This window comes from Megascapheus bottae, chromosome 20 (genome assembly GCF_031878675.1).
Source record: "Megascapheus bottae isolate mThoBot1 chromosome 20, mThoBot2.hap1, whole genome shotgun sequence".
NCBI lineage: Eukaryota > Metazoa > Chordata > Mammalia > Rodentia > Geomyidae > Megascapheus > Megascapheus bottae.
In genome coordinates this window covers 27,472,283-27,493,167 of record NC_143528.1, presented here as the reverse complement: position 1 = coordinate 27,493,167, position 20,885 = coordinate 27,472,283, and the positions used below count along the sequence as shown (strand labels likewise).

The following is a 20,885-nucleotide window of genomic DNA, read 5'->3' as shown; positions in this document are numbered from 1 at the left end:
AGTCCCTGATACAACTAATGTCCTTACTAGAGGGACATGCACACCCCTGGCTGTAACTGCTTGTTGACACCAGTCATCCTGCCCTCCTCTGTCTCTCTTCACAGTCTCAGCGTGGAGAGTTCTTCTGGTTAGACCCTGGCAGGGGCACTGTCTGAGCAACACCATCAGCAAATTAGCTGAGATGGAGATGTTCCCCAAAGTTCTGCTCAAAGGGTTTGTGCACCTTGCATTGCTACAGAGACCACAGCCCTGATATCCAAAAATTACATCCCGTTTAGCTCCAGCTCCTCTAGAGTTGGGAATTCTAACCATACTGTTGCTGTGATTGGCAGCTGAACTCAGGTTGTAGGACAGGAAGGAAAGGTGACATCATAGTTAACAACTGGACAGCCATCTCACTCTGGGGGTAACAGGAAGCTGGCTACCTCAGTGAAGGTTCGAGAAAAATGGAAGCTCTAGATCAAGGAAGCCCATAAGTGGTTTGAACAGATGATGGGTCCGTGCTTTCTTATATAAGCTACTAAAGGCAATGGATTTTAAGCAGCTCTTTTTGTAACCCTCAGATGCAATAGTCAACCATGATGAACTGCAGATTTTCTGATTCTACTCAGGATGATATACTGAAACAGCTCCCCTCCTCCTATGTATTAATTGTTTGAGCCTGAAATAAATCAGTGCATCTCCATTCTGCCTAAAATATGCTCCTAGGAAAAGCATAGTGGTGATGTCCTGGTTGGAACTTGTGTACTTGGCAGACACTTCTGTTAGATTTAGATGAAGCTGATTGGGAATGGTGGGTGGGACAGGGAATATAAGCTTGATGGTATCATACTTCAAAAGTGAATTTTATCTTTACTTTAAACATCTTTTTCTATCCTAACCCTAACCTTATCCCTTGTTGGAATCCCAACCCTAGTTATACTAGTTATACCCTAGTTATGCCCTAGTTTCCATTTGTTCTAAGTAACTTCAGATTCACAAAAGAAGATTCCATGTTACTGTGAGCCTTAGTCCGTTCTTAACTTTATCATTCACCAGCGCTCTACATCAAACTCTAATCATGCACGAATCCCCGTAGTAGCACAAATGTGAACTCTAGTTTACATTCTTCCTATCTTTTATGTAACTTACGATTTTGTTTTATTTTGTCAGTTGTGGGACTTGAATTCTGGGCCTGGGCATTGTCCCTGAGCTCTTCAGTTCAAGGCTACCACCCTATCCCTTGAGCCACAGGCCACTTCTGGTTTTCTGGTGGTTGATTGGAGATATGAATCTCATGGACTTTTTAGTGCCCAAGTTGGTTTTGAAGAGCAATCCTCAGATCTTGGCCCCCTGAATAGCTAGGATTACAGGCGTGGGCCACCATGCCCGGGCAATTGTTTTAAGAAACCATTTCAATTTCACTCTTCCTAACCCTATACCTAATGCTAACCCTAATTACACAGGAATCCTAATAGTAACAAAATACTTCTGTTTTCATTCTTCCTAACCTCTACTTGAGTTGGATTTCTTAAAATAAGTTTCTCTTTACCCTAAACTTTACTCTTTTCCTAAACTCTAACCGTCTCTCTCACCAGAACCCTAACCTTCCATTATACTGACATTCTAATAGTAAAACAAAGCCTTCTTTACGTTCATCCTTTTACTCAATTTTTAGTTCTTAAAAAAGCTTCAGTTATACTTTTCCTTATCCTGGCTCTATCCCTCACCAGAACTCTAACCCTAATCATACCCAAATCATAAGCAGTAGCACAAATAATGCTTATCTATGTCATCCTAGTTTTTGAATTGAATTTCTTAAAATAAGTCTCAATCTTGCCCTAACCTTGCCCTTTTCCTAATGCTAACCGAAACCTTGACTCTGAACCTAATCCTGTTTATACCACGAATCCTAATAGTAACAGGGTACATACTTTCATCCTAATTTTTACTCGACTCCTAATTTTTATGAATCCTACTCTCATACTTGCTCTGGATTCCTGCATTTTAGGAATTATTTCTTACAGTACTCTACAAACAGAATTTATAGTTGACATAGGTACTTTTCTCCATTACCTAATATTGTGCTGCCAGGTAATATGCATATAAAACTTGTATAAGGCCACTCATTCGGCAGATATCAATTTGACTTTCTACCCTAGACTAGAAATGTAATATTTATTATTACTGTTACCAATTATATTTAATTCATCAAACAAGAAAATAGATGGCATTCTGTGATACAGTACAGCATCAAGAAAAAGTCAATTTTTTTTTAAAAAATGGAAATTCAATCAGTAAATACATATTGAGACTTGACGTATTTCATGAAAATGACACTTTGCCTGAGAGCAGAACTCGTAATAATTAGCTATGCTGGCATTTTCATATTACAGATAATAAAGAAGAATGAATTCTGGTATTACAAACTTGATTTTGACCTTCAAGGGAGAACTGCCTAATAAGAACATTTGGGAAAACTAATTAGGCCATTTTATAGTGTCTAGTAATCAAGGAAAGTAAAACAAATTCTTCAAGTAATAGAAGTAGAATTTGAGAAAAATGATTAAATAGTGGTTTATTAAAAGATGATTAAATAGAGAATAAATTTTATATAAACATATTATGATTAAATAATTAAATTTTACTTACAATGATTAGATTAAAAATAGTATTTATTTATTTATTTATTTTGCTGGCCATGGGGCTTGAACTCAGGGCCTAGGCGTTGCCCCTGAGCTTTTCCACTCAAGGACCGTACTCTACCACTTTGAGCCACAGGACCACTTCTGGTTTCCTGGTGGTTAATTGGAGATAAGAGTTTTATGGACTGTTCCTGCCCAGGTTGACTTTAGAACCACAGTCCTCAGATCCCAGCCTCCTGAGTAGCTAGAAAATAATCTTATTTTTATTGTGCCTGTTAAGAAAAAGAATAACTTATCAGGAAGGGAATAGTCCACATGGAATTTAGAATAAGGGAGCCAAAGACAAACTGTGATCTTTGTACCTTCTGGCTGTCCTTCAGAGCAGGTGCTCTAGCCAGCTACTCTAAAGTCAGTCTAACCAGCAAATCCTATTGTGGAGGAAAGGAGTGGAGTTTTCACTGTAAGACCCCCTCCATTCTGATGGAACCCAGTGTGTGGAGGTAGAGTTTCTAGTGGTGAATAGGTTACATGAAAATCAGAAGGATTTCATCTTCTCATTTCAATTTATGTTTTTCAGTACTGAGAACTGAACCCAAAGTTGCATACTTGCTAGGCAAATTAGTACGTTATATATCAGTTTTCTATTTGATTAGTGTATGAATTCTTTTAAACATTAACCTATAAAAAGGTATTTTTAAGATCTCCTAAAAAATAGCACCTAGAGAGGCCATCTCTAGTTTCTATTTGTGTAACATCTCTTAACTGTAATTCTATGAACATATACAGTAAACAAATTTACAAGCATTTCAAGAGTCATATGTGAAGTATATATTATTTGCCTAAAAACAAATATATTTACCTAGCTAAAAATGTCAGCGGGAGTAATAGTTAACTCATAGAATCCAGAGGCCACTTGCAGTGGCTTTGGAAGACTCTTTGATAACCAAGAGGCAAGTGGAGAAGCAAAGTCATAAGCTCTGCCCCTTGAGAGTTTGTGAGCTTTCATCCTCCCTCTTCTTTACTACTAATGAAAGACTTGCTTCTTCCCATCCCTTGCTTCCATACTAAAGCCTGGGAAGCTCTAGAGCTGAGGGAATGACACAGAATGGCCAAATGGAGCAGCCATTGTGGCCAGTTCATTCTGCTGGCTCAAATAACATCAAGTGGTCTTTTCTATTCAGGAATTGCTATTTAAGGTGAGTCTTCGCTGGGGACCTCAGCAAGACTGTGTGATGGAGCAGCTTTCAGAATAGGAGTTACAAGGAGCACAAGATTAAAATTCTTTTTCAGTAAAAGAATAAAGAGCAAAATTAGGCAAATGGTTGAGAAATATGATATGATTCAACATCTGAGGGGAAAAAACTAGCATGAGCTACACTTTTTGTTTGGAATAGTCAGCTTTATTTAGATTGCTCCATTACTTCTATAATCTCCATTTTGAAGGATTTGTAACTGACTTCTTCATGGTACGTTAGATTTATTGGGGCTTTAAACACCTTCTTACAGCTCCAGAAATTAAGGGAATTTTCTGAATGGATTCTAGTGGAAGTCTGGCCAGCAATTCAGAGAAGCAAAGAGATTTGAGGAAACAGTAGATGGGGGAAATAGTGCCTTATATTTTCCAAAGGGAAAAGAGAAAGTTTAGTTTTGGAGATTTGACCTTCTGTAGCTATCATGGCTTGACAGCATCGGTCAGGCCATACTCATACCTGTAGTGAAAAGAATGCATAACCTATTGCATCTCAATTTTAGCAGAATATTTTTAATAGTCATCAGGACCCTATGGACAAGATACAGAAAGGTAGTATGAGTGGTAGTGGGATTATGAGAACTAGTTAGATGGAGTGACCTCACACTCTCAGAGGTAACTTGTAAGCACAATATTTGACCTTTTCATGATCATCCATATACACAGCAAATGAAGAGATGGAGATCATACTAATATAATTCCCAAGGAGAAAACTGTCAGGAAAAGCTATGGACAACAAAATGGCAAATGTATTCAAGAAAACACAGTCTAAGCCAAAAATATAAAATATAAAATAGAGTATTTCATGATGAATACAGTTATAGAAATATAAAACAAGAAACATTAGCCTTGGCAGCAGTTTGAGGAGAAAAGTTCTGAGATTTGTGTTCTAAACTATGATGTGGTTATGTGGTTGTAAAACATGCCAATGTAGGGGCCGGGAGTTTGGCCTAGTGGTAGAGTGCTTGCCTAGCATGCACGAAGACCTGGGTTCGATTCCTCGGTACCACATACGTGGCAATAAAGCCAGAAGTGGTGCTGTGGCTCAAGCGGTAGAGCCCTAGCCTTGAGAAAATCCAGGGACAGTGCTCAGGACCTGAGCCCAAGCCCAGGGCTGGCAGAAAAAACAACAACAACAACAACAACAACAACAACAAACATGCCAATGTTGTTTTAGATATGAGTACTGAGGAACTACCTCAAGACTCAGTTCTGGTATTGTAGTATCGCTCCCTTATGCTGGCTTGCCCACGTCTGAGTTGTTTTAATAGTCATTTCTTTGAAATACATTGACAAAATGGAATGTGTCCACACAGTTTACACTTTTCTGATGCTTAGATTCTTAATTATAGCATGAAGAACATCCATTACATGTTCTGAAATCTTTAACTTGTTATCGTCCCAGTGAAAATGCACACCAACTGAATGCTTGAGTAAGTTTTCTTCCTCCCAGTCTGTTAAATTTGAGTGCCTGGTTTTAACAGTGACAATACTCCTTTCATTGAAAATGTTTATTCATTTCTGAGTGTCAAAGGCAACTTTATGCAAACATTACTAACTTATTCAGCCTTTTGGTCTCAACATTGTTTCGGGTAAATTCTAAATATTTTTCTTTTATTAGGTAAATGAGCAAAAGAGATATTTTTTAGATCCAGGCAGGAAAATTTCTCAATTTATTTAAAAACAAAAGTAGATAGTTAAAAAGAGTCATTGTTCCAAAAGCCAGGCTCAAGTAGCTATACCAATAATCCTAGCTATTCAGGAGGATAAGTCTGAGGATTGTAGTTCGAAGCCAGCCTAGGTAGGAAAGTCTGAGACTTACCTCCAGTTAATCACCAGTAAACTGGAAATGGAACAGTGGCTCAAAATGGTAAAGTTCTAGCCTTGAGGTAAAAAGGGACAGTGCCTAGACACTGAGTTCAAGCACCATAACTGACAAAAATATTAATTAATAATCATTTTCCAAATGAATAATTCATTGCCTGTGCCTGAAGCACTTCCCGTTATAGTTAGACCACTTGCCCAATTAAGGGCAAATAATGTAAAATTATTGTTTGAGACTCTGTGAGAGATCTAATGTGAGATACAATTTTAAAAGGAACAAGATGAATAATTTCCACACAATAACACAGAAAACACATGTGTACACATTACTGTAGATTAATGATAAGATATGTTTATTTCAAGGAGTTCCAGTCTAAAAAATGTTAAGTTTCTCATAATCTGCCTAACTAGATATTATTTATTTATAAAGTCTAAATACAACAGGGCTTTATATCAAACTATCAAAGTTAAAAACAAACCTGATACAGAGAGAATACAGATAAATTATTTACAGGCATTTCGTTTTTGGTTTTGAAATCTACTTATGGAAGTTATAAAGTAGTCACTGTGAAAATTTCATCCTCATCTTTTCTTCTGACACCAAGCACCAGGCCCACAGAGCAACCGTGAACACATTCTGTAAAATCACAGTAAGAATAACACTATAGCTTTAATCATTGTGAGCCTCTGCTGTGAATGAGAGTAGTTACCATCAGTACAGTTCTACAGAGTTGCTGAGCTACACTGCTGTTCCTCATGGGAGAAGATTTATGAGTGCTTTTAGGAAAATGTGCTGGAGAGCAGAAATTAGTCACAAATGTATAACAGGATCCATCTAGTTAAATGTGGTACTCTTGTTTTATTTTGTCCTTCCTTCTTTTTTTTGTTATTGTAATGTATAGAAGGGTCACAGTTACATTCACCAGAAAGAGGGTACATCACTTCTCACACATTTGATACCCCCTCTCAAGTTTTTGTCCCCATTTACCTCCCTCCACCCCCTCCCAATCATCTTATTTTACCCCCTTCCCTTTCCTATTTCAAATAAACAAATAATGTATATACAATATACCAGGTAACAAAGTCAGATACTCTAACAATATGAGATTAACCAAAGGGCAACAAAAGAAGAGAAATATCATAGTACGTTAAGAACAGCAGTCACTAAAGTTCATGATAGTTTCCCTTATCCGAAGGGCATATGTTTCTGACTCCCCTTGTGGATGTCTAAAACCCTAGCTAGCACTAAAACTGTGTGTGTGTGTGTGTGTGTGTGTGTGTGTGTGTGTGTGTGTGTGTACATGCGTATATACATGAATACATACATTTTTATATATTATGTATACATTTTAATTATATATATACATACATTGGTAGTCGGTTGTAAAGTCTTATATTCAGGCTTTATAAATTAATATCAATACATATGTGTGTATATAGCCTTAAAATGTACATATGATTCATAATATATTAAAATGTATGTTAGTCATATATAATGTATTAAAATGCATATACATACTATTTTATATGTATTCATTCCTATGATAAACTATAGCTTATAAATTAGGCATGATAAGACATTAACAGCGGTAAGTAATCCTTGAATAGGATAGTTATGACAATGTGCTATAATGAATGGAATATAATGTAAGTATTCTCTCTTGCTGTCTTTTATTGCACAGTACCATAGTTTGTGGGCTATGTTTGACCAGAGGTAACTAGAGCCTTTGAAAACAAAGCCTCCAATAAGTGGAGACCAATGTATTTACAGATTCTACCCCGGAAAGGTGAGAGATAATGCCTTACTTCAATACCACGGTTCTTCTTTCATTCCAAGTCCTAACCACAGGGCTTTGTGCATTGGAGGCCCTCCTGTGTGGTCTGCACACCCAGCTTCTTCCCCATGAAAACGCTAAGATCTGCCTAACACCAGGCATTCATTCGGGCTGATGGTGGCAAATGAAAGTTTGTAATTAAAGGCAAAGCCACCCAGTCCACATTGCTCCCCAGCCATCATTTGAGCTCAGCACCCATCCAATTTGTGAAATTCAACTCTCTCTAGGTCTCCAGTGGCTTTCTTTCCTTTCTTGTTCTACTCTATCATCCTGGACAATGGGGCAAGCATCCTTGAGGTATCATGGCCCGCTTCTGCCTATCTCTGCTGTTTCCTCAGGCACGTTGACTGAAGAACCTCTTAATTCATTATTCTATGGCTATAAGAGAATACCATGACTTGGTGATCAGAAAGAAAAGAAACTCAGCTGGCACGATGACTCACGTCTCTAATCCTAGCTACTTAGGAGGCTGAGATCTGAGAATCAAGGTTCAGACCAGCCCTGGCACAAAAGGACCTGAGATTCTTATCTCCAATTAACCTCTAAAAACCAGGAAGTGGGGCTTAACTCAAGGACAGGGTGGTAGCCTTGAGCTAAAGAGCTCAGGGACAATGCCAAGGCCGAGTACAAGCCCATGATCCACAAAAAAAGAAAGAAGAAAGAAAGAAATTAACTCATTTCTCACAGTTCTCAGGGCTGGGATGTCTACGCCTGAGGAATAGGCCATGGTGAGGGCTTTCATGCTGTCTCATCCATACTAGAAGGTGGTACAGAGGGTTCACCTCCAAGCAAAATCCATACTAGAGAGACCAGGGTGGAAGGCCAGACTCATCCTTTCAAGGAACCTATTTCTGTGATCAGAGCACGCGCACATTCACCCAGTTCTTGTCTCTCACTGGACCCCACCTCCCCACACTTTTGCATTAGTCAGTGTGCTTGAACATTGTGACTAATATGCACTGCAGATACTCCACACCGAATATTCTCAAGCTTTGGAAGGAAAGCAAACTCAGTACCAAGTCCCTTCTTTCACCTGCTTTTGTTAAATTTTGTCTTCTTCCTTCCAGACTCACCCACCTGGTATTACTAGGGGAGTTTCTGTTTCCCTTTTCTCTGGAAGAGGAAACAATTCCTTGCCACACATGTGCACACACACACACACACACACACACACACACACACACACACACACCCCTTTCACAAAATATGGAATCCTATGGCTTACTTATTCTAAGGGGCACCTTACAAGGATGGAGCGTTGACATTTCTAAGAAAAGAAAGTGTGCATTTTCCTGTATGTTACAGGAAAGAGTCCTATATAAAGGCACAGAGATACAGGGATATGGATGATCATTGTAGCATGGAATGATTAACATCGTTTTCATGACATTGTGGCATTAAATAGATTATGGAATACTATACTATGGAGTACTATGCAATCCTTAAATGCATTCTATCTATACATGCTGAAATAGATGAAGAATCTGTTTGTTCCTCTGAATATGTGTTGTAAATACATATAGATACGTGCCTGCAGGGATATCAACTACATGGTGTGCCACCATGTGATTTGACATACTTGGAGAGAGGAAGAAAGCGAAGGATACCTTTGCTCTATAAACTTGTATGTTTGCATATTTTTTTCAGGACAAGCTGTGTGTTACTTTTGTAGGTTTTTTTTTTTTTTTTTTTTTTTTTGCCAGTCCTGGGCTTGAGCTCAGGGCGTGAGCACTGTCCTTGGACTTTCTCAAGGCTAGAGCTCTACCACTTGAGCCTCAGCACCACTTCCGGCTTTTTTCTATATGTGGTACTGAGGAATCGAGCCCGGGTCTCCATGCATGCTAGGCAAGCACTTTACCACTAGGCCAAACTCCCAGCCACTTTTGTAGTTTTTAAGATTAAAAGTAAAGGAAACAAAGCCCCATCATTGTTACTGTACTTCTTTAGAATTATTAGCTCACATTAACAGGTAACACAGACAAATGAGGTAAACTTCTTATTCCACTTCAGCTCTCCTGTTCCCATGTGTGTAAGAGCAAGATCTCCTGGCAGCCTCCATGTGGAGTTGATTACCTGAGACAATGACTTCACTCTGCCCACTTCCTCCTCTCTTTCAATCTGTTTTCAACTTGGGATTTAAAGTTTCCCATTCAAAGCTCCTCTTGGGCTGGTAATGTGGCTTAGTGGTAGAGTGCCTGCCTAGCATGCTTGAAGCCCAAGGTTAGATTCCTCAGTAAACAGAAAAAGCCAGAAGTGGTGCTGTGGTAGAGTGCTAGCCTTGAGCAAAAGAAGTTCAGGACAGTGCCCAGGTCCAGTTCAAGAAACCCTAGGAATGCTCCCCCCCCCAAAAAAAAAAGAGCTCCTCTTCTGCTAGGTAGTGCACTCCTGGTACCCTAGCACTTGAGCACGGAGAGGCAGAAAATAACCAAGAGAGTTGAAGGTCAAACTGAGCTATGTGGCAAGATCCGGCCTTCTAGAGACACACACACACACACACACACACACACACACACACTCCCTATCTTGCATGTTTCTCAAGGCCATCTCTTCTTGCCTTAGAGACCAGCAGGTCACAAAGATCTTTCCACATGGTACCATTTTCATCAATTCCTGTGTCCGTTGTAAATCAAATTTGCTATTCCTCAGAGCCAGTTATGCGGTGTGGGGAACAGAAAAGCCAGTTCTGCTGCTTTAAACCCAGTACTTAACAAGAGGAAGAAGACTTGCATAAAGCCTGCATCTGGGTTGTAGGAACTGGGGAGATTATTATCCCTACCTATTTAAAACTAGACAGGCTTTGTTCTGCCAATGTTCATCCCTCTGCAGAAACACTTACCACATCTTACCAGATTTGCATCTCTCCCTTACTACATTTTTGAACTTGTTATTCTGGAAGAGCATTCAACCCCTCCCGACTTCAGGTCACACTTGAAAGCCTTCTTTTTAGAAGACTTGCTCACTAAGCTGTAGCTGGCTCCGTCTGCACAGGCCATTCTGGGTTTCCTCCAGTTAGGAAAAGGCTTCCAAAAACTTTATTCCTGCTAGAGTAATCTCACATACTTCCATGCATAACACCTAAAGATCTTTCTTTAGCCCATCAATTAGCTCTAATCAAGATTAACATTTTATTCATGTAACAGCAAAATTGTATGCTTCTCTTATATAGGTCCTACTTCAGCCTACTTCATTTTTCCCTCCTCTGAATATTGTAGTCAACATAGAAAAACAGCAGTACCAGCTTGGTTGCTGTGACTGAGATCTTAGGCATCTTTAGGTAACTTCATTAACTGATTCTTTTTACCACACAGTATACTTGACAATGATCTCTCTATGGCTTCTCTCTACTATCTTCCATTTCTGCCCAAGTACTCAAAGATTGTATTTCGCTCTGTGTCCTTAGTTAAGTCAATGATATTGAATCCAGTCAGAAAATGCCATCATTGTAGGATGGGAGCCATATCGTAATCGATTGTTTCCAAATAACTGTCCTGACATATATGTTTTACAGATGTAAGTATTGGCATTACGATGACAACCTGCTCACGGCAAGCGTAGTCATTGTCTTCCATAATGAAGGATGGTCCACTCTCATGAGAACTGTGCACAGTGTGATCAAAAGGACACCACGGAAGTATTTAGCAGAAATTGTGTTGATTGATGATTTCAGCAATAAAGGTAATGGCTTTAAGATGGACTTTTTGTCGACCAGGTAATTTGAGCAATGACCAAAGTGTGGGCTCAGAATAATTCACTTTTTAACATTAACAGGGTAAGGATCTATTGATAGCACCTATTATCAACAAGTGGATACTACGGGACACATTCTAAATGGAGAGAGCATATGGGTGGCATGAAAATGTCTTTCAAATGGTCCTTGTAAAAGTGTTCATCCTCCAAACTTAATCTGAACTCTTTCAGACTGGATAAAGCCTTGCTGTGTTTATAAGGACGTCACTAGAATCTTCATTTCCATGCATGATAGCCTTATAAGGAACGGAAGTAGAACGAATTTCCTTTCCCTTTCCTCTTTGTGCCACTAAGTGCTTCCTTCTCCTGTCCATCCATTTATTGCACTAGAGAATGTGGAACTTTAAGTTTCCTACTATATTGATGCAGTGAGCTTAGACATCTCAATTGCAATTTTCTACGACAGGAATATTTTCAACAAAAGTATCATTTTATCACAAGTCAAATATTTGAAAATGTTTTAAAATATCTATACTATAAAATAACATACCGAAATGAACTGCAAAGATAAGGAAACAAAGGACTTTTTTCTTAATTTGTTTTTCTTTTTCTGATGACTCTGTGTACATCACCTTCTATATGGTGAATTCACATGCATATCTGTGGGAAAGTGGGGGAATGGCACAGAATCAGAGGAAAATGGGTGAAAAGTGCAGCAGTAGAGCACATTGGATATTGATGAAAGTGAATTATGCACCTCGTGGGTAGAGATGGGAGGAAAGTAACAGATGACACAATAGGAAAGGAAATGTACTTATTACCTGACATATGAAAACATAACATCACTGTGTGTCACTTCAGAAACAACAATAAAATAAATTAGAAATAAAATATCTATACTACCAACAACATTTTAGGTTTAGGAAAAAGAAATAGAAATCAAGAACAACTTTGAGATATCCCCTGCCTTTGTACTGACTGCAAGAATCCTATATTATTAACTTAAAAAAAAACATATTCTAAATAGAGAAAGAAAAACAACCAAAAAAGCTTTTTACCATTATAAGACAATTGCTTGGGAGAAAGGGAAAAGGGAATTTGGGGCTTTTAGATGTGTGCTCCTTTTACATTCATATTGTACTCATTAATTATATTGTTACAAATTGACCCTGTCAGTATCCAGCGCCCATTTGAGGGCAGTCATACAGTGTCTGCTTTCTGAATTGTGTATGGAGATTTATACTTGAGTACAGAAGAGCTCTAACTGATACCCCCAACTCTAAAACCACTTTCAAAATGAGTGTCCTAATTTCCAGCAAATGACATAGTGTGTGGTTCATCTAGCTTGAGTGGAAATTTGATTTATACTTGGCTCAGTATATTCAAAAAGTAAACTTTGAAGTTTCTTTAAGAGACAAAATGCTAATGTAAAAAAAACCTCACAGAGGGACTAACTACTCATAATAACGTTTATGTTTCTGTACATTGCAGTGCCCTGTCTAACTGAGGTTTGGAGCCCTTAAACAGAGCAAGCTCCTCCACATACAGGCACATGAGCCCGCAGAGGCTGTTTCAGGCTCTCAGAGCCTGGGCTCTTGGTCTATCCCTTCCTGTGAGACACACATCTGCAGACCCTGCCTGTACACAGCAGAGGAAAAGCATATATGCAGTGAAATAAGGAGGTCCTTCTTCTGCTTTCCCATCTTGTTTTGCTGCAGCCAGTGGCCTGCTTGCCTGGCACTGGGGTTCAAGACAGATGACGACATTCTTCCAGTGAATGGCAGTGGCTCTTCTGAGACTAGTTTAGTCTCCCACTGTAGAAGAGCCTCAAGGAAGTAGGAATCACTGGGGAGCTCTCTGAACCAATGCTCCAGATTCGAAGAGCTGTCCATAAAATAGAGAGAGAACATTTATGTATCTAAAGAGCACCTAATACAATTCAGAAACACTTAAAAAGAGGACTTCGAACTGCCCAAAGAAACATAGACTCCATTTGTGTGCCTCATTTGTAATAATTAGTGCACATCTAGGTACAAATGTATATTAAAAAAAGCTTTATAAAAAAGAAAAAAAGGAAGGGGAAAAGGAAGAAGAAGAAGGAGAGGAGGAGGAGGAAAAAGAAGACGAAGAAGAAGAAGAAGAAGAAGAAGAAGAAGAGGAGGAGGAGGAGGAGGAGGAGGAGGAGGAGGAGGAGGAGGAGGAGGAAGCAGCAGCAGCAGCAGCAACAACAGCGGCCACCTCCCAAAACAAACTAAATCTGAAAAGGAAATTATTCAAATGTTTTAGAGGGTATATTATAACCATAAGAATTTTATTTATAATACTCATTAAAACTTGTTCCAAAATAAAAGGGAAAAAAATCTCAGTTCTGAATGCCATGTGTACGGATGTCTTGCTAATAATAACCTTCCTGAAATGAGTAAAATATTATGTCCATTTAACCACCAGCTTAGCTCTAATACTGACTTTATGTGTGTGTGTGTGTGGTTTTTGTATGCAAGGTCCAAACTTCAAAGAATTTTAAAGCATTGTTGTATCCTCAAGAAGCGTCTTTAAAGGCTGCAGAAGCCTGTTCTGTCTGCCATGAGCCAATTTCATGGGCTCTTAGTGATAAACAAAATCTGTTGTCTCACAGTGGGAAGCCAAGATGGAAACTTGGCCAAATGCGTTTGGTCTTTAGAACACAGAATTCCCCTACTAAATTACAGACATACACATATATGTCTGTAATTATAATGATTATAATCAAGTAAAATCTTCTATATACTTGTGATGCTAGGATAAAGAAAAAGTAGGATCTTTTATTATTTGCCAACTTGATGGGAACCATATTAATTGCAATAAGGTTACAACTTTCAGTACCTATAATACCTATTATGTTTGGAAAAAGATGGACTAGAGCGGAAAATATGAACCAAACTCTATAGCCTGTGGAGCAAAATTGTGTAAACATTGTAGACATTGCATACTCAGAAATCCTGAATCTTAGCATCTGACAACTGAAGAAGAAAAAAAAAAAAGAAAGTGTCCCTGAAAGCTAAGTTTATCTTATCTTGTATTTGAGCAACTTATATTTGAGCCTTAAACTCCAGGAGGCCTAGACATTGTCTCTCAGCTTTTTGCTCAAGGCTAGTACTCTGTTACTTGAACCCCACAGCTCCACTTCTGGGTTTTTGGTAATTAACTGGCAAATAATAAGACTCCCACAGAAAGCTGGGTGCTGATGTGTCATGCCTAGAATCCTAGCTACTCAGGAGGCTGAGATCTGAGGATTGTGGCAGTTAACCACCAGAAAGCCAGAAGTGAAACTGTAGTTCAAAGTGGTACAGTACTGCCCTGAGCAAAATGCCTCAGGGATAACTCTCATATCCAGAGTTCAAGCTTTACCACCAACCAAAAAAAAAAAAAATGAGAGAGTCATACAGACTTTCCTGACTGGGCATAAGTCACCAGAACCTGGCCTGAAAGCATTTAGATTTCACCTTAACATGTAAACTTAAAAAAAAAAAAAAATAGGTGTGGGGAGCATGACCTAGTGTTAAAGTGCTTGCCTAGCATTCATGAAGCCCTGGGTTTCATTCCTCAGTAACACATACACACACAAAGCCAGAAAGGGTGCTGTGGCTCAAGTGGTAGAGCTCTAGCCTTGTGAGAAAGCCCAAGGACAGTACCCCGAGTCCAAGCTCCAGCACTGCCAAAAAAAAAAAAAAAAAAGTTTAAAGGCTCTTAAGGCTATAATTATGTTAGATAGTCACCATTTAATACTTAGCGAGATTCTAATCAGTGTTCTGTAGATGCAGTAAGCTTAAAATCTAGTGTAAACCCAGTGGAGATTAAATCTAAGGCCTCACTGCTCAGTCTACACTCTGCCACTGGGATCCCTGTGTCTTAACCGATGAAGCAATTGGCTAGCCAATGGACTATCATTCACTGCCTACCCCATTTGTGTCTTATCCTTACTTCTGGAGGGAAAAAAATGGTTTATATGTAAATGTCTAACTTATCATTTTGATTTTGCAGACCACTTGAAAAACAAACTGGATGACTACATTAAACAGTGGAATGGCCTAGTGAAGGTATATCGAAATGAGAGAAGAGAAGGGTTAATTCAAGCACGAAGCATTGGTGCCCAGAAGGCTAAACTGGGACAGGTAAGAAACCTTCATAATGTCACAGCTTTCAGTGAAGTAACTAAAAGATCAGATACATTTTAATTACCCTTCGGTGTTTTGTTTTGTTTTGTTTTTAATTGAAATGAGGATGCTATCTTGAACAAACGTATGTGTGGAAATTGGCTCTAATGCTAATTTTCATTAGCATCTAAATTTAAATTGTGTATGATGTATGAAATTCCATGTGTGAGGAGTATTCTTTCACCCTTCCTCTTTTCTTTAAGGTTTTGATATACCTTGATGCCCACTGTGAGGTGGCAGTTAACTGGTATGCACCACTTGTAGCTCCCATATCTAAGGACAGGTAACATTACCTTGCTTTTTTTGTTTTTGTTTTTGCTTTCCTAGTTGAAAAGTAAACCTTGTCCTAGAAGGGCAACTAATATTCTCACTCTTTAATTGCAGTTCCACTCTGTGCACCAAGCGTTTGAAGTATTTCAAGTGTTATCCATGAGTTAGTTACCTGGGAGTAGAGCTAGGCTGATAGCTTGGGAGTTGCAGATGCAGTGAGTCTGGCATTTAAGAGAAAACCAGGTATCCCCCTGGAGAGTCATTTTGTGATCCTGCTACTCTGAGACTTCCTCTAACTCTAGAAACTTCTGTCCCCAAACTGAACTAAAAGCACAAAAGTCTGGAACATGAGTGTTTTAAAACATATATATTCTTTTGCCTTTTACATAGTAAGGACCAGCTCTTTTGTCAAGTCTTTGGGTTCCTATAGAAACTCTAAAGTTTAAAAATAGCCAACTATCCCATGGAGACATGGCGATCACTGGTAAATTGTCCGAATTATTAGAAAGCAGTCTCCTCCTACTATTTCCCAAAGCCCCTGTTGCTTCCTGTCTAGGATTCTGACTGCTTTAGAATGCTGACTCCTTTAGAATTGAAGCTAACAGCATGAGTCAAAAAGAGTGAACTTGAGGAGGCTTTTATCATCCATCAGGAGACTTAATGGAAGGCCTAGCATAAACATTTTGGGATGCTGTCTGGCTTAATCCTCACAATAACCCTGCAAGGCAGAGCTGGCTCCAATTTTCAGAAAAGATTACTGAAGATTAGAAAAAATAACTAATTTCTTCTAAATCTGATAGCTAATAAGCTGCCAAATTGAAGTCTCTGGGCTACTTTACAGTGCCAGTATTTTTTAGAAACGCGAACAGGAAAGATAACCTAATCAGGAATCAGGTAAATCTCCAGGGGAGAGTGGTTTTCCCAAGGTCACAGCCACACCCCACACATCCTCCTGAGCACGCAAAAGAATGCAGTGTCCTTCCAGAATTCTTTCCTCCAATCAGCATCCTCAGCGGTACATTTTCTCTCCCCCTCCAACCCTCCCACCTTGGTTTCTAAGCGTCTAGAAAGCTTTGTGAGCCATGATCTCTGTTTTGGGAAATACATTTTAGAATCTTACTGATTAAACCAGCATTGAATCAAGCGGGGTACCAAATTATCTTTGTTATGTTAACTCTACACACATCTAATTATGTAGTACTTACATTTTTATGAAGCCCAGTTATACTTTTTTTTCTCTTTATGGCAATTTATCTGCCTATTTCTTAAGTTCTTTCCCAGGTTTTGAGAGATTTTTTTTCCTTTCTGCTTGTTTTTTTTTAAAGCAGCTGAACAATCAGAACCTTTTTTTCTTTCTTTTTTCTCTTTTTTTTTTTGTCAATGTAAGAAGCAAGAAAGAAAATTCAGTAAAAGCACAGAAACATGTTTTCACAATGACTACTTCTAAAGCAACCAAAAGTTGGGAGAACTAAGAATGTGGCAAGAGCATATTTACACACGCACATGCACACATACATTTTGTTTTTATTACCTTTAAGTAGATGTACAAAGGGCTTTTTCAGTTTACCATGTCAGTTTATGATCACACTGCAACTTGGCCGCACTTTAAATTAAGATGGAGAAGGAAAGGATAGGCAGAAAAATTTTATAAATAGTGCAAAAATACTCAGAAAAAATTATGAGTAAAACCAGAGTTAAAAAGGGGGTAGGGTGGGGAGACATTAATAAACTCAGTGGCATGATTCATAATCCCACGGGAAAAGTCAACTCTTTGCTACCCTAACAGGCTCCTAGGTTTTCATGGGACATTCATTCTCTATTTCACCATTAGATAGTCAAGTTGCCTAATGCAGAAATCTCCAGAAAAGGCCAATGTAGGTAGTCGTGCTCTACCAGTCAGTTGTGGCTTCTTAAATGCTTCTTCATTTTCTGTAAATGTTTCAGAACTACATGTACTGTGCCTCTAATAGATTACATAGATGGGAATGATTATTCCATTGAACCCCAGCAAGGTGGGGATGAAGATGGCTTTGCCAGAGGGGCCTGGGACTGGAGTTTACTGTGGAAACGTGTTCCTCTAAGCCACAAGGAAAAGGCCAAAAGAAAACATAAAACTGAACCTTATCGGTAAAGATGATTACTTTCAATTTTTGGTTATTCTACTGAATGTTTACCTAAGTCCTCTCTTTTTCCTTCCTCATGAACTCGTGTACATATGTGGTTTCCTACATTCGTTTTCATTTGACTTTTGCTGCCATCAACACAATTCAGAACCATTTGCACTGTGCCGCTTATAGATGTCATAAATGGCAACACATATGAAATTATACCCCAAGGGGGAGGTGATGAAGATGGGTATGCCCGAGGAGCATGGGATTGGAGCATGCTCTGGAAACGGGTGCCTCTGACCTCTCGAGAGAAGAGCCTGAGAAAGACAAAAACTGAACCGTATCGGTAATCACTAAATCACTTACCTATCTTCCTTTTTCTCTCCTTGCTGCTAATTTATTAACCTCTTGCAAGCTGAAAACCAGCTCCCGTTGTAGATGCTTCCTCAGAGGCTGGGTTTCTTCTCTCCAACTGGGCTCAAAGCTTTCAACTCATGTTTACCCTCCACGCAATCCCATCTGTCTATTGAGTGGGGCAGGCTGGGGACAGCAGGAAACTCGATTAGTTCCAAGTAGATGTAAGTGAAGAAAAAAAAATTTTCTGCTGTGCTAGTAGACTGGATAATAGATTAGAGTCTTTGGATACTAAGTTCATTCTATATATTCAAAATAAATGACTGATCATCAAAGACTTCATTTCTACTTGAATGCCACAAGGGTAATGCTAACAAAGAAAAACAGCAAGACTTTAGAGGCTCCCCTTTGGTTTTACATTCGTTTTATGCTAAGTTTACGTTTGTGAAATACAAATGAAAAGAAAAATACACAGATCTGCTGGGTGCTGATGGCTCCTATTTATAATCCTAACTACTCAGAAGGCTGAGTCCTTCTGAAGGTGGTGGTTCAGAGCCAGCCAGGGCAGCAAAGTCTGTGAGATTCTTATGTCCAATTAACCACCAGAAAACCAGAAGTGGCGCTGTGGCTTGAAGTGGTAAAGCACTAGCCTTAAGCAAAAAGGTCAGGGACACAGCCCAGGCCCAGAATTCAGGCTCCACACTCCCCCAAAACAGTTTTAGGAAATGCTACATAGAATCATTTATTGTCAGGAATTTCAAAACAAAACTATTTCCATATCAATTTTGTCATATCATGTGGTCCTTCACATAAAACAATTTATTATTACTGTCTCCTTCCACCTTTTAATTAGAATGTATTCCTGTCTCTCAAAACAGTGACCCCAAGGAAAATATTTGCTCAGATATTAGCATAGAGTTCTCTAGAATGTGTCTGTTTGATGTTTTTGATTGTGCAGTTCTACCTTTGTTCTCTGTTATACTGCTGGAACAGTAGAATTAATTCTGTTTTAGGCAGGTACTTCAGTGTCGTGGAATGCTGGCAGGATTTGGGCACCTCACATCTAGATACTGAATGGCAAACATAAAGAAATGACTGAAATTTATGCTTTATTTCAAGCACATTTTCCAAATTTTGAAAATTTCAGAGTAGTCTAGGAATCTGCTACTGACCTGCTTAGTCCCCTAACAAATAATTCTGGGGAAAAAAATAATAAAATGTTGCAATGACATTTATAATTTTTGCCAATTTCATGGCCTAGCAAAGGCTTTTGTTGTTGTTGTTGTTGTTGTTCTTTTTTGTGTTGGTGCTAGGGTTTGAACTCAGGACCTGGGTGCTCTTTTTTAGCTGTGTGTGTGTGTGTGTGTGTGTGTGTGTGTGTGTGTGTGTGTGTGTGTGTGTGTGTGTGTGAATGCTAGTACTCTACCACTTGAGCCCCAGCTCCACTTCCAGCTTTTTGGCAGTTAATTGGAAATAGAGTCTCACAGACTTTTCTACTTGGGCTGGCTTTGAACTGCCATCTTTAGATTTCAACCTCCTGAGTCCTTAGGATTATAGGCATGAGACACTACTCACTTTTTAACTGAGCTAGAAAATTTTAAGGAAGAATACCCTTTAACTCACTTGTTTGTTAAGATACACTTTTCAAATATGTGCTGAGATGAACAAGACTGTATTGTATTACAATGGAGCAATTTTAAATGATGGTGAATGTGACATAAAAGTATAACCAAAAGTATAATAGTGCTGTTTCATGAGTTAAGCAACATCTTTTAAGGAGAAAAGGCATACAAGGATGACTTTCTCTTGATGCAATTTGCCTTTAGAACTGACAGCTTCACCACTTAGCAAAAATGTCCTGTGTGTCTGCCACAGTTTGGGATGGGAAGTTGAACAGTTAATTGCACACACAGCTCTGGAACAGCAGCTAGGATATATGTTGTCAAGAAAATTCACAAATCTGTGGGGCTTACTGAAGGGAACACACAAGCCAGCCTAGAGGGTCAGAAAAGATCTTATGACAAGTGTCATTGAAACCTGAGGGAGGGAGGGAGGGAGGGAGGGAGAGAGAGAGAGAGAGAGAGAGAGAGAGAGAGAGAGAGAGAGAGAGAGAGAGAGAGAGAGAGACAGACATCTGGCAGAGCCCTCCAGATGTGCTTGAGGTGAAAGCTGAGCCATGAAGAGCTCATGGAAGGTGGAAGCTGGGAGAGTTTGGTGCCCCAAGGGCCCTTGTAAGACCTCTGCTGTGGTTCTGTGCTTCCATCTGAATGAGGACAGAGGGAGTAAGGGATATGGGGTGGTGGGGGGGTTACACAGCAGGGTCTGGTCTGATCAGTCTTGTCTTTGTCTAAGTTGGAAAGTAGACAGATGCAGAATATATCATCAAGGTAGAAACAATTCAGCTCAGTGAGTTTTAGCTGTGAATGATGCTTAAATACTGTAACAGTATTACATTTCCTAAACCTTAGGAATCATGATGCACAATTAGTTGTTTAGCAGGAGTGGAGTGATGGCAGAACCAATTAAAATTATTCCACTAATGGTTTTTCAGTAGTAGTAATGACTTAGCTCTAACAAGCTACCCATAGCTGGGTGCCAGTGGCTCACACCTGTGGCTTACACCTGTAATACTAGCTAATGAGCAGACTAAGATCTGAGGATCATGGTTTAAAGCTAGCCTGGATAGGAAAGTCCATGAGATTCTTATCTCAAATTAACCACCAGAAAATGGGAAGTGGCTT

At 39.1% G+C, this 20,885-nt stretch overlaps 1 protein-coding gene across 2 annotated transcripts in view; it reads left to right on the top strand.

The window, feature by feature from the left end:
* Galnt7 (polypeptide N-acetylgalactosaminyltransferase 7) overlaps positions 1–20,885 on the top strand; it is a 123,857-nt gene that overhangs the window by 91,039 nt on the left and 11,933 nt on the right. Inside the window, exons 3-6 of one of the 2 annotated variants that reach the window (XM_090354191.1) lie at positions 11,041–11,207; positions 15,240–15,370; positions 15,616–15,695; positions 17,954–18,136. In XM_090354191.1, coding sequence (XP_090210317.1) covers positions 11,041–11,207; positions 15,240–15,370; positions 15,616–15,695; positions 17,954–18,136 — 561 coding nt within the window. Of the gene's footprint in view, positions 1–11,040; positions 11,208–15,239; positions 15,371–15,615; positions 15,696–17,626; positions 17,810–17,953; positions 18,137–20,885 lie in introns of both variants that reach the window. The other variant, XM_090354192.1, reaches the window with a different exon arrangement.